Below are 15,483 nucleotides of genomic sequence, written 5' to 3' on the forward strand. Positions count from 1 at the left end.
TATAGGAAATTTGCAATTGCAATTTCTAACATTTCCACTCAAATCCCAATGCTCAAAATTCTAACTATTGTAATATAGGCTAAAAATACACGTTCACATAACAAAAAAAATCTAGTTCACTAGAAAATCTTGTGTTGGCTTAGTGCATGATGCACAATACAACAGAGTCGCGTCCGTTTTATAGTCCAATCTGCGGTCTGCAGAATTTCTTTATTGCAGTCACATATGCCATATAATTATTGCCAATCAGTGATCTCTTAACTAAAGTGCAAGCTACAAATAATCAAATCCACTTAAGGTGTAATAAATGACATAGTGGATATGAGTTAAACTGTCTTTTAACTTGTAACCTGTAATTTTATACACACAAGAATCTCATACTAATAAGATACAGCAGTATGGAACTATGACCACGTTAAAGACCTTTGCATTATTTGAGCATGTAACCCCCAAAACATTCCTATACCAAATAAAATAAATGTTTTAGAGTAAATAAGAGCAGTTCTTTGATGACATAAGCAACATCAACAGAACAATCTGTGGCATCCTAATCTACCAGTACTCTTAAATGGAAAAATAGATATTTTTATTTGACCATTAATTACAGTGCTGTATAGAGTAACATAGCTTTGCATTAAAAAAAAATTCCATTGTAGACCATTGCTGTAAGTCATGTGACTTTCCCTGCTCAAACATCACACTGAGCTTCTTCTTTATGGCAATGCTAATGAAGTCCTTTACTCCATAGACTTTCATGAGTCAGAGTGTCAGGCTGGGTGATTAAGACTGAGTCATTCTATTGTTTACCATAAGGCAGTATGATAGAGTCAGGGCATTTGCCTAGTTGACAGCATCAGGGCAACAGAGTTAGAACACATACAGATGACTAACATGCAGCTGTCTCAATACATTATATTATGTAAAAACTAGTTTTTTTAGACACAAAAACAGCACCGTATGCCCTTCATTTGCCTTCAGAGCCTGACCTTAAAGGCAACCTTTTACCTTTACAGCTTTTATAACATAGAAAAATGTGATTTAATTTGTTTTTATGTAATGAACTGAAAAACTCATACCTATGTATTTATGTATATATATATACATTTGTATCAATATGTCTTCAAAAATAAAGCCAATGCCAGTCAATCTCCAAAAATGTTAATATTTGTCTTATAATTATAATATCCATGGGTCCTAAATCTCTATAGATAAAATGTTTCACACTGAAAAAAAAGGAGTTAAGATTTTCTCGTTAGGTTTCTTTAATTATTTTTTTCGGTCGATGCCGTAATCTGAAATTACCAGCAATAGTTTCCAAATGAGCAGCTGGTCTAAACACATTCTGTGGAAAATGTGGTTTCCCTAGAAACAGGAACCCTCGGAAATCTCTCGGAATAGCTTCTCTCACACTCGTCAAACTTTTTTTTTTTTGACTTTAATAATTCACACTGATTTACAGGGAGAGGCGGCAGGTGTCCTACAAGGCAAATGTTAGCGGAGGACCAAGGGGAGAAAAAAAGGGCCTTCTATATACCGAGGATTGAGATACCGGCATCTAATCCAGAACTGACAAGCTTCTTAAAGGCGAACTGACACCTTCGTATCTTTTGGATTCGCTTAACGAATTTATAAAGAGGTTAACCCCTTAAGGACAATGGGCGGTCCCTAAACCCATTGAAAACAATGCATTTTGAGCCCGTACATGTACGGGCTTTGTCATTAAGGGGTTAAAAAGTACAGGACGATTTTACCCCAGAGGTGGGCAAGAGGTGGCGTCAGAATATCCTCTCCCTTCTCTGCAATCAGTGGTATGATAGATTCATTATAATATTGACCGAATGTGTTTATTTCACGTATAGTACATAGTGGATCATAGCGTAGGCCCCTAAAGGGCTTAGGCCCGAAATGGCAATTTTCATTTTTGACCGATAGGCTTCAGGAAAACCTGATTACTTTTAAACTCTGATATCACGGACGTTCTTGCATATGGTAACAAGTTGTCCTTTTCACACCAGCTAAACTTGCATCTACTAAATTACACATAAAATACTTTGTCATGAACTAAATGAATCACTAAATGGGGTCAGCCTGAAAGCGCATGAATGTGTTCTAAATCAGAGTTCTGTTTCGAGTGAGAAACTGATACAGTAATTAATTCCTTGGTTGCCAATTTAATAACATTCAGCCTCCTGCACGCTAGGCCATTAAATACTACGAGGTGGGGGGTCACTTACTTCTACCCCTATTTCTAAGTGGGGTCTAAGTTTCTTGATCCATTTGTATATATTTTTTATGGTGGTATGGAACAAGGTGTACGCTCAGGTGTGACAATTCTTTTGCTATTTCCAGTGGGTTTCTTTAAGGTTTGAGGTTTTTTAACGGTGAGATTTTCCGCAGATACCGGAATGGTAACGCATCATGATATATTCATTAAATATCCACTTTTCCATTTCTCTCCTCGTGGCTCCAGCTTGTTTCCATTTTTATTGTGATGTTCAGCCTATTGCCCTTGGGCTCCGTGTCGCAGATTGAGGTCGGACCCCCAAGTGTCAGGATTTTAAACGTGTGACATATTGCAGTTGGGGTATAAACATAATAGACAAAAACTGTTAGAAGATTGCGACAGATATAAGAACTGCGCTTAGCCTGCGGGTCAGATCTGACTCTTTATTTTCTGAATTTCCAACCAGCTGATGCATTCCTGCAGGTTCTAATTCTAAAAAAAATCGCCAAGAAGTGTTTTATTGTTTAATATGTCATTCTTTTTAATGTTGTCTGAAAGCTAACTCTTTAGGGCAGGATTCTGCATTCTATACTCCTTGGGTTGTTTATCTACTAAACTTCATACGTCCTCAGATATCCAACACAGAGACAAGCAGGAGTTTTAACAGATGAGTTCTATGTTTATTAAGGACATGTTCCGTCTGCCATTTTATTTTAAATCTTCATTATATGGGGCCTAACCTATAAACTGACCTTCTATCTTAATAGGGGTGCAACAACCATCACAGGAAAAGTTATTACATGGAAGCATAAGTGGTTTACCATATGGATATGACAATACTGGGGTTACAAACGCTATGGAGGGAGATCAGGGGTCTCCGTGGCCATGACGTGCTCTCGTTGCCCTTGCTTGCTTAGATTTTCTATAACCAGCTAGGCATCCATGGGGCAAAATATTTTCTGAAAGCCAATCAAAGGAAGGAAGCTCAACCCACCCTGTATATATTCCAGCCATTTTTGATGAAGAATATGTTACATGTTCAGTTCTAGGCTATTGCTCACCACCACCAATACCACCACCGCCGACCAATTATTTATTTATTTGTTTGTTGCTTTATTTAGTTATTTATTTTTACAATATAAGGGGACACTAATAAAGCTGGACAATCATCGTGTGCCATAAAGAGTCATCTGTATGTGGAAACATTTTTTTTTCACATACAGATGACTCTTTATGGCAATGCAAATGAGGTCCATTCTTCCATAGATTTTCAATAGTCAAAGAGTCCAGCTGGGTGATTAAGACTGAGCCATTGTATTGCTCATGGTATGACTGGGCTAGAATAACAGAGCTAGAACACATACAAACGTTTATGTCCCTGTCTAAAAACATATTATATAAAAAGTAAAATTGTTATAAATAACAGCATAATATTTTTATTTTTTTTTATTCGATGGTAGTAATAAAAAAATGGTTTTAGAGCCCCTTAAATAGTTCTATGAGGAGAATGTCTCAGAATTGTTCTAATTTTTCCCCTAAAAATTTCTTCCACCAAGAACACGGCTTCACAACGCATGTATTTGTTCTAAAATTGATTATTTGCAACAGAGAAAACGTGTAAACAAAGAATTATAAAGAAAAATGATCTCGCACTCCACAAGGGAACTAAAAAGATGGCATGTCTTGTCAGCTATAATTACTCTGCAGAAAAGCATTCATGAACAGTTGTTTTGTTCTATAATTTCAACCAGAATATGAGGTCGGGAAAGCGAAAATGCTTTTTCATGTCAGAAATATCAGAGAAAAAGAAAACAATTGCCATGGTGATGAAATGTTGACTTTAACTGTTTAGCATTTAATATTTAAAGGAAATTGTCAGGCATCATAGACAATGAGTTTACATTTGCGTTGTATTTTTTGCGACAGTTCACTCTTATGCTAAAAAGGAAAAAGAATTTCTCTAGCGAGAATTGACATCTTGCGTGTGAAGAGTATAACAAAATTACGCATATGATTCATTTTACCGGCAGCTTTCTCCATTAGCGGCTGACGTTAGATCGGTTTCCAGTACTTCTTTAGATAATTGCATGACTAAGGCTAGAGAGGAGCACGTCTCCTGCTGTCAGGTTCTTCCGAAATTGTAAAATTTCAGTTTCAGTAAAGTCTAAGTTTCTCATGTGGGACGTGCAAATTGGCTACTTGTGAAAAGGAAAATAAGCAACAGCCGTGGATATATTGTATTAGGATCTTTCTGTTGCTTCTTGGCCTTTTGGCTAAGATCAAATGAGTTCCAGAGTGCCATCGGTGTGGGGAGCACTTGAGCGCTCAGGTTGACTGGATAGGTGAGAGCACACCTGGTACACCTGGACCCTTCTTTGCCAATAGCTGACAGATGATCTACTTACTTTTTATAATGCCAGCTTCAATATCCATCTTACCTCCCATCTCTAATAAACAAAAAGCCTTAATTCGGACAAGAAAGTTGACATATGTCCCAACCATGGACCATTTTGACCAGTGCACATGTTGGGGAAGGATAGTAACTGGGCATAAGCACTGCCCATAATGGACAATGCATAGATGCAAAACATGTGGACGAAGGTGGTAATTTGGGAAAGACAAGACATAAAAAATACTTTTTTACATGACTTTAATTAAATCTTGAACACAAGCATCACACAGTCGTAGATTGTCTTGTATAAGACAGCCTTTGGTCTGTGTTGAACCTCTTGCTGATTCATCCACGTGTCCAAAAACGTCTACCCATTAATGACGTAAGTGTGACATTTGGGAAATGTTCTTAGTTTGAATATGCTAATTATGTGATTGGAAAGAAGCATTTGTTTCCATGACTCTTTTCTTACCTGTATTTTTCAGTAACCTCTGCATTTTTTTCCACCATCTCTTCTTTGATTTGTTTTTAAAAACACAATATATTTAGCTAATTGTTGTGGTAGAGCGTGTCATATGTTTTGAACGCTCGGGTGACATTTGAAAGTACATAGAGATTAGGTTTAGTTCGGTGAAATGATCATTATGTTGTCATAATGTCAGAAATGTATTTTGCACGTGTTTTATGCTGCCAATGCAGCTGACAAAGAGCCTGTGATCCGAAAGCCAGCTGCGGAGCTGAAGCCAAGCACGTGCACGTAAGTGATAAATGCACCAAGTACTTTCACCGCCGACTACTTTGATAAAGCCATTCGAGAAAGGCTGGAACAAACCGTACTAAGATGATATATTGCGTAAGGAATGTTGTCTTTGTCCCAATGCTTAGTCACCTTTTAAATGGAATGAAAAAAAAACAACCTTTTGCTTTTAGATGCAATGACGCTTATTATCAGTATTTCAGTTAAGATGAGAATCAACACTCATTTAACACATTCAGGTTCGTAGAGATAAGTACGAGTGTCCATAGGGGCAATAAAAAGGGTTGGTGCCCCAAGTGCGTTGAAGAATGAAGACTCCGGGCACAAAGTATGGCTCAACTGAAATCTTTAGAGTTGCCCACGGCTTCCTCCTTCAGTTGACATTCTACCGGCATTAACCAAGATTCTTATACCACAAGCGCAACAGTGTTACAAGTCTAACCATACAATTTTAGATCCCAGTAACGTGTATGATTACTGGTATAGTTACACGGTATTATTTTCAGAAATTCTGAATATGACAGCTTCCATAAAGCTGACTCATTGTATTTTAAACCGGCGTCTCATCGTTGAGGTATTATTGACAACTGTAAACAAACTCATGCACATTCTGCCCAAATAATCTTGGGTTTGAGAAGTAAGTTACAACTTCCTTCTTGGACAGTTGGATTCCAATGCAACGTCTGCTATAGATCATGAAATATAAAGTATATTTAAAATGTCTCTTCAATATTATACATTGGTAGTCTAAAAACCCAAGACCAAATTAGCCAGAGTACACTCTCTGTTAAACACTGGAATATTATTATAATATTGGATTTACCAATAGACACCACAACAGCAGCAGTTTTTAGGTCCATTGCCATTTGATGAGCTGTACATTGGCTTTAAACACAAACATGAGCTAGTTCAAGCTGTGGATAGTAGGCACTATATGTTTAAAAGGAAAGAAACTCTTTATTATTTGGGGTGCCCTTTTTGAATGGAATTAGGTCGAAGGGTCTGTCCACCAATAGCTGGAACATCACAGAACGTTTGGAAACCAGAGACATCTAAAGGAGGTCTAAGTAGGAATTGCCCTACAATTACAACTTTTTTCCACAAGTGAAACAAAATCTGAGACTCCCGCAAGTACAAGCTATTTAACATAACCTGTTCTTTGCTGTGGTCCTCTCCCCCACCATTTTTAGTGTTAGCTTGTGTTAAAATAGATTAAACCCAAGTACAATTTAAAAATATGTTCCTACTTTACACATGAATTTGGTCTCCAAACATAGTAATTAAAAAGAGTAAAATATTCTAAATATGGCACCCTTCAATTAGTATCCACAATCGTGCCATATCTCCTCACCTGTCTCCACTAATGTTCTGGATCGTTTATACTAATTTAGGTTTGCATTGCACCTTTCTAAAAAACGCTGCAGGTAAAAACTTGCCAGCTGACAGCTGAAAAATGTTGACTCTACATTTCCATTAAAACAGTAAAAAAAAAAAAATAAAACATACACAATATGGAACTCCTCCAGGTATTTGGAGACGTCTAGATTTGAAATGCTTGCACATTAACATAATCTTAATGTTAATAAATTTGTAAATCATATTTAAAATACCCAATTTGTTTTTGCAGCACACATTATGAAGTTACACGGAAAAAAAAAAACAGGTTGTGCCATCGAAAAGATGCATGAATATTTTCAACAAGATGGTTCACCAGATGCAAAGCACCTCCAAGAAGAATGTTTTAGTATTATTAAGCCGGTATCACAACCTCATGCTGACGAGTCCCATTAAGGATGGAACAGCTGTCCATGATGGTGATCTGGCTATTGTATCTCTTCCCGGGGTTTGTCTAAAGTCTGTCCTGTACAAGAGATCCATGTATAAAGTGGATATAGAGGCAAAGGTGATCATTGTTGACCTTATTTGCATGAGCCTACCCAGAATCCCTTGTGGTTGTGGCAGCACCATGAGATTTCTGAGGGAAAAACAAGCCTTCTGGCTTGTCTGGTGTCTGTAGATGAGTGTGTAATAATGCTTCTACTACCCCCTTAAATTTGAGTGGAAGGGTTTTCCCATCATCTTTGCCCACCATAACTTATATAGTATTTACTAGAAATCTCTAATAATTTAATTTATTTCTGTAACTAGTAGATAATGCCTAGTTCTTGATGATATGCTGGTTAGCCGATCCCGATTTATTGAATTCCATGTCTGTGGGCCCATTAAATTGTCTTTTTCATGACTTTTCTATTTTCTAGAAGGCTTGAGGAATTCCGAGACTAAAAAATGTTTAATCAAAGCACAAAACATGGAACTTAGCTCTATAAATAGGATATTATATGGTATATTATATACATTATAACTCAAACAAGTGTTTAGGAAGAATGCAGTGCAGACTTGAAGATAACTATGATCTGAGCACCCGTAAGACATGATGTTTCTTAATAACTTACAGGATAAATAACAGAAAGTAGGCACCATTAGTAACAGATGTTCAAACCTTGAAGTGACAAACTATATGATATTGGATTCAAGTCAAGCATTAGAATTTCACATATAACACCATGTGTCCCAAACAATTATACCATATTTCAGAATAAATATCACTGTATAAAGCATTTGTTTATGGTTTATTTTTATATTTAATGTAAATTCACATTTTTGCCAGGAATGTCTAAGTCGGTAAATGCTAATTTATATAGAATCTCAATATTATTTCCTGTAGATTTAAAAGGTCCCTAGTATTCCAATAATAAGGTTAATAATCCTATTGGTATGGTAGAAATTTTACGGCCAAGCTAAGCCGTGGCTTGAATACCAGATCTAAATTTCCATGTTTCATTTCGATAATATCCGTGATAAGAGTGAAACTCAGATAATATGTTTAAGTAGCTAATTGTTGTTTGTGACTAATAAGCTTGTCGAAAGGTCAGAATGTTACGCTTAACCAGTCATGGAAAGGCCTGCTGGATCGGTAGTAACACTTACATGGTCAAGTGTGATCTGGAATCACAACCGTCTAAGCCACCAAAGATGAACACATACTGTAGGTTTGTAACATCATCCAACGCTATCCTCATGTCCCTGTCAGCATCTGCCTACTGGTCTATCAGTATATCGTATGTCCAACGACCCGTTACTGTGCCAGTCTTAATGTTTGTAGACCAACTTTCTTGTTTCTTGTAAGTCACTGCAGCTTTTTTTCTATAACCAATTAAGCTTATTGGTTGACTCCAACTGCCCTATCTGCTGTTTGGATTTGGGTCTAAGACAAAATAGTTTTCTATTCTCCCTACTGTGCCCTATTAATCCAAAAGATTAGAAACTGACCTCTCGTGTGATTTACTCTAAGCAAATGAACGGTGAAATCTCAGTGTGTGCTCAACTAGGAATATTCAGAGCTAGGAGATCGGGTAGAAAGAATGGTCAATTCCCACCACACCAAATCAGGTTTACAAGATCTCAAAATGTATGTTTATGAAGTCTTACATCATACCCCTTAATAATCGCTAGCACTAGTGCCCCATGCTTACTAATAACATTAAAAAAGGGAGACATTAATGTACCTATTTTCAATGTCGATACATTTATGATACATTTACAATGATTATTCAGGAACAGGTCAGCCTTTCTCGTAGGAGTAACTCCCCAGTGTTGACCATTAATCGCATAATAGATTTAGTGGTGGAAACCAAAACTCTTCTGAATACCGCTACTACCAACTCCTAGCAACTCCAGCATTACGAAGTGACCCCCTTAGCTTAAGATTGGACAAAAATCAGGGGACTTGGAACCTTTTGATTTACAAAATGAAACCTGTCAACCAACATGGCACAATCTATGTTCCATAATCCTCTAAACAAAAGAATTGTAACTTTTTACATTTGTATTACCAGTTTACCACTATTAATACAGATTATCTGTGTCCTTGTTTAATGCTTTCCTGTTATCCAACCATTTGCCCGTACCATAATGCAATTTTATCTGACGTCGCAGGATTCCGTTAACGTTCTTAATCCTATTACCACAATTATCTTCTCTGTTATAGTTTCTTTAATCATCAAAACTAAACTTTCGCTTAAATATTTCACTCTCTATGTTAAATATTATCGTATATATTATTGATAACATATTACTGTAGTTGATCTGTAATTTTAATGTTTAATTGCATAAAAACAACACAGAAAGAAGCCCTTTCAGGTTTCCATGACAATTAAGTGTTTCCGGCAACAGTCACATGGTTAAAAATTATCCGTAAAAGGTTTTGGCTTTATACCAAAGCAGTGCTACTAATGATGTGTGCTAAGTTCAGTAGTAGTTGGAACAGCACCTTTAATTATATCAATGTCCTGTTCCTTTAGACAAACCACAGATCAATGAAACACAATGAGAATAATTGCGGCTCAAGAGTCCCTTGACCTTATCAATCGTAATTTTACCCAATACTATAGGATGATCAATGTAACATAAACTTACAAGATCAATAACACAAAGCCTTACTAATGGAGAACTTCTTTTCTAAATGTTCTAACAATATACCCAGAAGAGCCAGATTTAGTGTCTCTATTATAAAGCCCAAAAAAGTTTAGAAATAAAAATATAAAATCTAAAATAAAAACGGTCTCTGCTTTCTGTAGCCAAAATGCTATATTCCTATAATACGTTTCTTTAACGCGCAAAGCTGCTGTCAAATTCTGTTTCTAAAATGTGTTCAGAGACTCAGATTTTTAAATATATAGATTATTTTAATTTGAACTAACTTTGAAAAGTCTTACAGAAAAAGGATGTTTTTTCACAATGGTTAGTGCAAGATTATTATTATTTTTATTATTATTGTTGTTGCTGTTTATGTTTTTCTATAGCGCCGTCATATTCCACAGTGCTGTACAATGGGGATCATATGATATTAACACAGAAGGTCAACATTTTCTTATCATTATTGGTGATGCTTGCAAGAAGCATGTTTTTAGAGAATTTGGTCTGGTAAAACTTAAGATTGGCCCTAGGGTATTCACAGAATGAAAAAAAACAAATGGTGGTCTAGAAATGTTAATAGGTTGATATCGTATGAATAATGATGGGACTTAAAATTTGTATTTAAGTTTCATGTTAACTTCTGTAATTTAAATCAACTTTTCTCAGACTGACCTTACATAACACTATCGGTTACATCCCATCTCCAAGATTGGTACCCTTAGTAAAGACATTAAAATGGGTATAATGGGTAATTATAGGTATAAATCATGATCAATAGACATTACTGTAACTATACTATAATTTCTATCAAAATCTAATGCAGAACATACAGTAACACAAACCTGATTAACATACTTTTATTATATCCAATGAAACAGTGCTGCGGAATATAATTGTGCTCTATAACTCAATAAATAATAATAAAAAGAATTAAATGAGTCTATCAGACAATAAAGAAAAGGCATCTCTAGCAAAGCGAAAATGTTCTGTAGTCTCAAAATATAATTGTCTTTTATGCTTACGTATAATAATTCTACTGTTCCTAAAATCAGCTGTGGATTTATGGATGTTATATATTGGTATAACATTGCCCTTAATGCATTAGTCTTTTAATATTGAACCTCAGTAGCTTGATCAATACATTGCACTACAAAACTATTAATCCTTGTATGATGGTGTTTGTACAGGTAGGTAAGTAGATAGATAGATAGATAGATAGATAGATAGATAGATAGATAGATAGATAGATAGATTTCCTGCATTGTTCAGAAACTTTGGTATTATAAAAAGTGGGAAAAGAACCTACTTCTACCATACAGAAAGGGTTATTGCATTTAAATGGAAAATTTTGACATTAAGCTGCTCTTCATATTCTACTTAATGCCTCTGACAAGTTTGAGTAGCTGCCATGAACTACAACTCCTGTAACCCTTATATATCCCTAGGCGATACAGGTCAGATTGCTCACATCTCACATTATTCGAGTGCCTTAGGGTGATGAGATCTGTAGATCACAACAGCTGCAGTCCCAGATATCTGTTAACCATGCTCTAGAATAAATGCATTGAGGAATAGCTTACAAAATTTGAAAATGATTTGCTTATTTGTGTTCTGGGAGATAGAACTTCAAATATATATATATATATATACATATATATATATATATATACATATATATATATATATATACATATATATATATATATATATATATATATACATATATATATATATATATATATATATATATATATATATATATGGAATTTATTATGCAATATAATAAAAAATATGGCAAATTTAGCAATTTTAAAATTAGATAAAATAGAATCCCTTTTTATCATGACTATTAACCTTCTGGATTTTATTCTGGGCAGATGAATTCACAGCTCATTCTTTTTCCCTGTGTACAGTTTCTGGGTTCCCTGCTATATCCCTGCATCAGTGTAGCTGCACAGTAGGGCTGGAGGCTGATAAACTGAGGCTGCAGGTTGCTTTAGTTCTCCCCATAAAGCTGATAAGCTGTCATAGCCATGAGTTTGCAGATGAAGCATTGCCACAACAAAGTAAAAGTTCCTCCATATTTCACATGGCTCAGTGTTAATTGTTCATTCACAAGGAAGACAAACCCATCTAAGAAGGGAGTCTGAAGGTTTTTACAGCAAGCAGCAAACCCTCCATCTCCCCTCTTTGTTTGCACAATGTTCCATGAATAAATCAAATAAAAAACAAATAGTTTTATGGTTTGTCCCTGAATGCACTCAGCTTCCACCTACACAGAACATACCAGGTGGCAACACAAAGAACAGGACAGAGTATTGATCACAAGCTGAGATGCAGACATGATTTTCTTCCTCATCCTAAAGTTTTTTTTTTCTATAAGGTTGTAACAGTGATACAAGAATGCAAGATACCTAAGTGGATAATGTATCAATTAGTTGAGTTAAAAGAGTTATATACAGTATAGGATTCTAGGACTAGTGGATACGATATATCAATGGGTGATATACAGTATGTTACAATAGAACACAGGACTCTAGGACTAGTGGATACGATATATCAATGGGTGATATACAGTATGTTACAATAGAACACAAGATTTTAGGACTAGTGGATACGATATATCAATGGGTGATATACAGTATGTTACACTAGAACACAGGACTCTAGGACTAGTGGATACGATATATCAATGGGTGATATACAGTATGTTACAATAGAACACAGGACTCTAGGACTAGTGGATACGATATATCAATGGGTGATATACAGTATGTTACAATAGAACCCAGGATTCCAGGGCTAGTGGATACAATGTATCCATCAGTTGACATCTGTTTAGTTATAATAGTGTAATGTAGTATAACAAGTAGATACAATGTGTCGCTGACATACAGTATGTTACAATAGAATGCGAGATTGTATGACTAGTGGATACAATGTATATTAAACATAAGTGTATCTTGTAGGGTTTCGGATCTGCCGCTAGAACTCTTACCTATCAGTAGCTGCCTCTGGGTTCTCCTCTGCTATGATCTTCGTGTCTTCTGAGCGGCCACTTTCTTCTTCTTTGTCCAAAGTGTCTTCTATGCTGGACTTTGGGATATCCTCACTAGCTTGTAAATGTTCTATGATGTTCTGCTGGTGCCAGGATTGAATAGATCGATGGTGAACAGGGGTTGGACCTGGCACTGGTGCCAGTATATTGTGGACAGGGCTGTTGTTTTTCTTTAGCCCATTCCTGTCCCGTGAATGGCTTTTTAACCTACTGTGAACCGGTGTCCCTCTGTGTTCATATCCTTCCTGCTGGAGGCAGCCACCAGATCCAGCTGATCCTTGGGAAGGATGGCTGAACCATCTCCAGCGTAGTCTTAGAATCTGCTTAACATCAAATTCTTTCTTTCCAGAGACTGACATTGTTGCAAAAACAAAGAACTAAAAAAAAAAAAAAAAAAGCTTGGCTGTATCTTAAGAAATACTATGAATCCTCTTCTGTCACCTTCTCTTATTCCAGCATAGCTCTTCTAAGACAACAGTAGAGTCTGTGCTCCTGCCTCTGCATCATGCTGCAAGCTCCTTCAGCTCACACTAGGCTTCTGCTAACTGTGGAGGTGGGAACCCATAGTGACAGGATGATGAGGTCAGACCTTAAACAACTAAATCAGCTTAGTACAGGAAAGTAACTACCCTAATACCAGCCAGCTTCTAGGCTTACACGATTGTGGCAGCTCTATCACAGGAGGAGATGTTTGGATACACTGCTTCTCAGACCCCACACTGCTATTTAAGATGCAGAGAAGCACATCTACATATTATAACAAGCAAACAGGGGCCATGGCATGCTTTATGTTATCAGCCAGGCTGCACCAAATAAAAGATTAATGCCAGGTACATCTTTCATTTTCAGCATTTTGTCAAGTCTGGAATAGATGTCCTTACATTAATCATACTTGGCTTTTAATTTTAATTTTATTTTTTTATATATTTTTTTAAATATATTTTTATTTTAGAATCATGTTTATTTTTTAATGGAAATTTTATGATATATTACAGCCCTTTACAAACTAGTGACATACATAACTCAGCACATAAATGGTTAATTTTGGGTCCCCCCTGTTTTTTGGGGGATTTTTTTGCAGTTGTATGCTTGGAAGCTCCATAGACTGTCTATTGTTATTTTAACAGTAAGTGGACGTTTTTTCCTTGGCTGTCTGCCTACCAAAATAATACTGGTAAATGCTATTGTTAAATATTTTATAATAGCGTTTATATGTTGCGAAATAAAGGTTCATATTTATGTAAAATGGGTCATTTGACGTCTGTTTGTTCTTTAACTAAATTTTAAAATATTTTTTTGCTGACGATGCAAATACTAGTCGCTAGAATAGGTTTTTATGGGATCAAAGGCAGGGTCATACAAAGTTAAAGGGGACATATAAATTTTACAATTATTTTCTACAGGATTAGTATTTTAATTTACGAAGAGGGACAGCCTGCCAGCAGAAGCTGTAGAGGCTAATTGAGTGATGGAATTGAAACATGATGGGATGGCTCTTGAATCTAAAAATGAGACCTAGGACTGATTAAGGTTTGATTCTTTACAGCAGGAAAAACGGGAAAGACTAGACAGGTCCAATGGCTCTTATATGCCGTTCCTAGCTTTGAAACTGATCGATATCATGTGATATCTAAAGAAGATAAAGTAATATTTAAAAAAACCACATATTAACTATACCCCCTAGGTATTGTTTAAATTGTATGTTTTCGCATAGGACAACTATCTGCAGGAAGAAATGCCTTTTTCTATAATTGCATACATTCGTTATGATTCCCTTAATTAGGAGGAACATGAGTTACTGAAAATAAAAGTAATCCTCAATAAACAGATCTTGCTGTTCGAAAGAATAATTGAATTGATACATTACATTCACAGTGCATTCACAGATAACAAAATCAATAAAAGTCTCCCTTTAATTTTATTTGGTCTTGGAAACGCAGCCTAATTATAAAGGACTCTGGAGCTTGTATTATATTTTCTGAAAATATTCTACTCTTTAATTGCTTTAAATTATCATTTCCGTTACATTGAGTCTGCGAAATAGCTGTCTACATGTATTTTTTTTTGTTAAAAGGGATTAAAATATTCACCATGACAATACTGTTTCAGCGGATTTCAGTAGAACACACTTGTACTTAATGTTGACATTAACTTATCTTATTGACTAAACAGCATCACACACGTTAGGAGGTAGTAGAAGCATTATAAAACACTCATCTACAGACACCAGACAAGCCAAAAGGCTTGGTTTTTCCTCAGAAATCTCATGGTGCTGCCATAACCACAAGGGATTCTGGGTAGGCGCATGCAAATAAGGTCAACAATAATCACCTTTACCTCTATATCCACTTTATACATGGATCCCTTGAAAGTAATTGCCCGCTGTACAGGACAGCCTTTAGTCAAAACTCGGGAAGAGGTGCAGTAGCCAGATCACCGCTCATGTTTTGTTTTTTTTTTGAAGCCCCGAGGTTCGTGCTTCGTTTAAAAAAAAAAAACAGAAAAAAGTGCTAGTGCCAGGCCACAGTGGACACCTGGTCTCCTTTGTTTTCTTTGAAATGGCAGTCCTGAAGGAT

The 15,483-nt window shown here is 36.0% G+C and overlaps 1 protein-coding gene across 1 annotated transcript in view; it reads right to left on the reverse strand.

Moving 5' to 3' along the window:
- KLHL4 (kelch like family member 4) overlaps window positions 1-13,420 on the reverse strand; it is a 49,305-nt gene extending 35,885 nt beyond the window's left edge. Inside the window, exon 1 of the mRNA XM_053472653.1 lies at window positions 12,848-13,420. Within this exon, the coding sequence (XP_053328628.1) occupies window positions 12,848-13,266 (419 nt within the window). The 5' untranslated portion in view covers window positions 13,267-13,420. The remainder of the gene's footprint in view (window positions 1-12,847) is intronic.
- Window positions 13,421-15,483: the final 2,063 nt, after the last annotated feature.

Source organism: Spea bombifrons, chromosome 8 (genome assembly GCF_027358695.1).
Source record: "Spea bombifrons isolate aSpeBom1 chromosome 8, aSpeBom1.2.pri, whole genome shotgun sequence".
NCBI lineage: Eukaryota > Metazoa > Chordata > Amphibia > Anura > Pelobatidae > Spea > Spea bombifrons.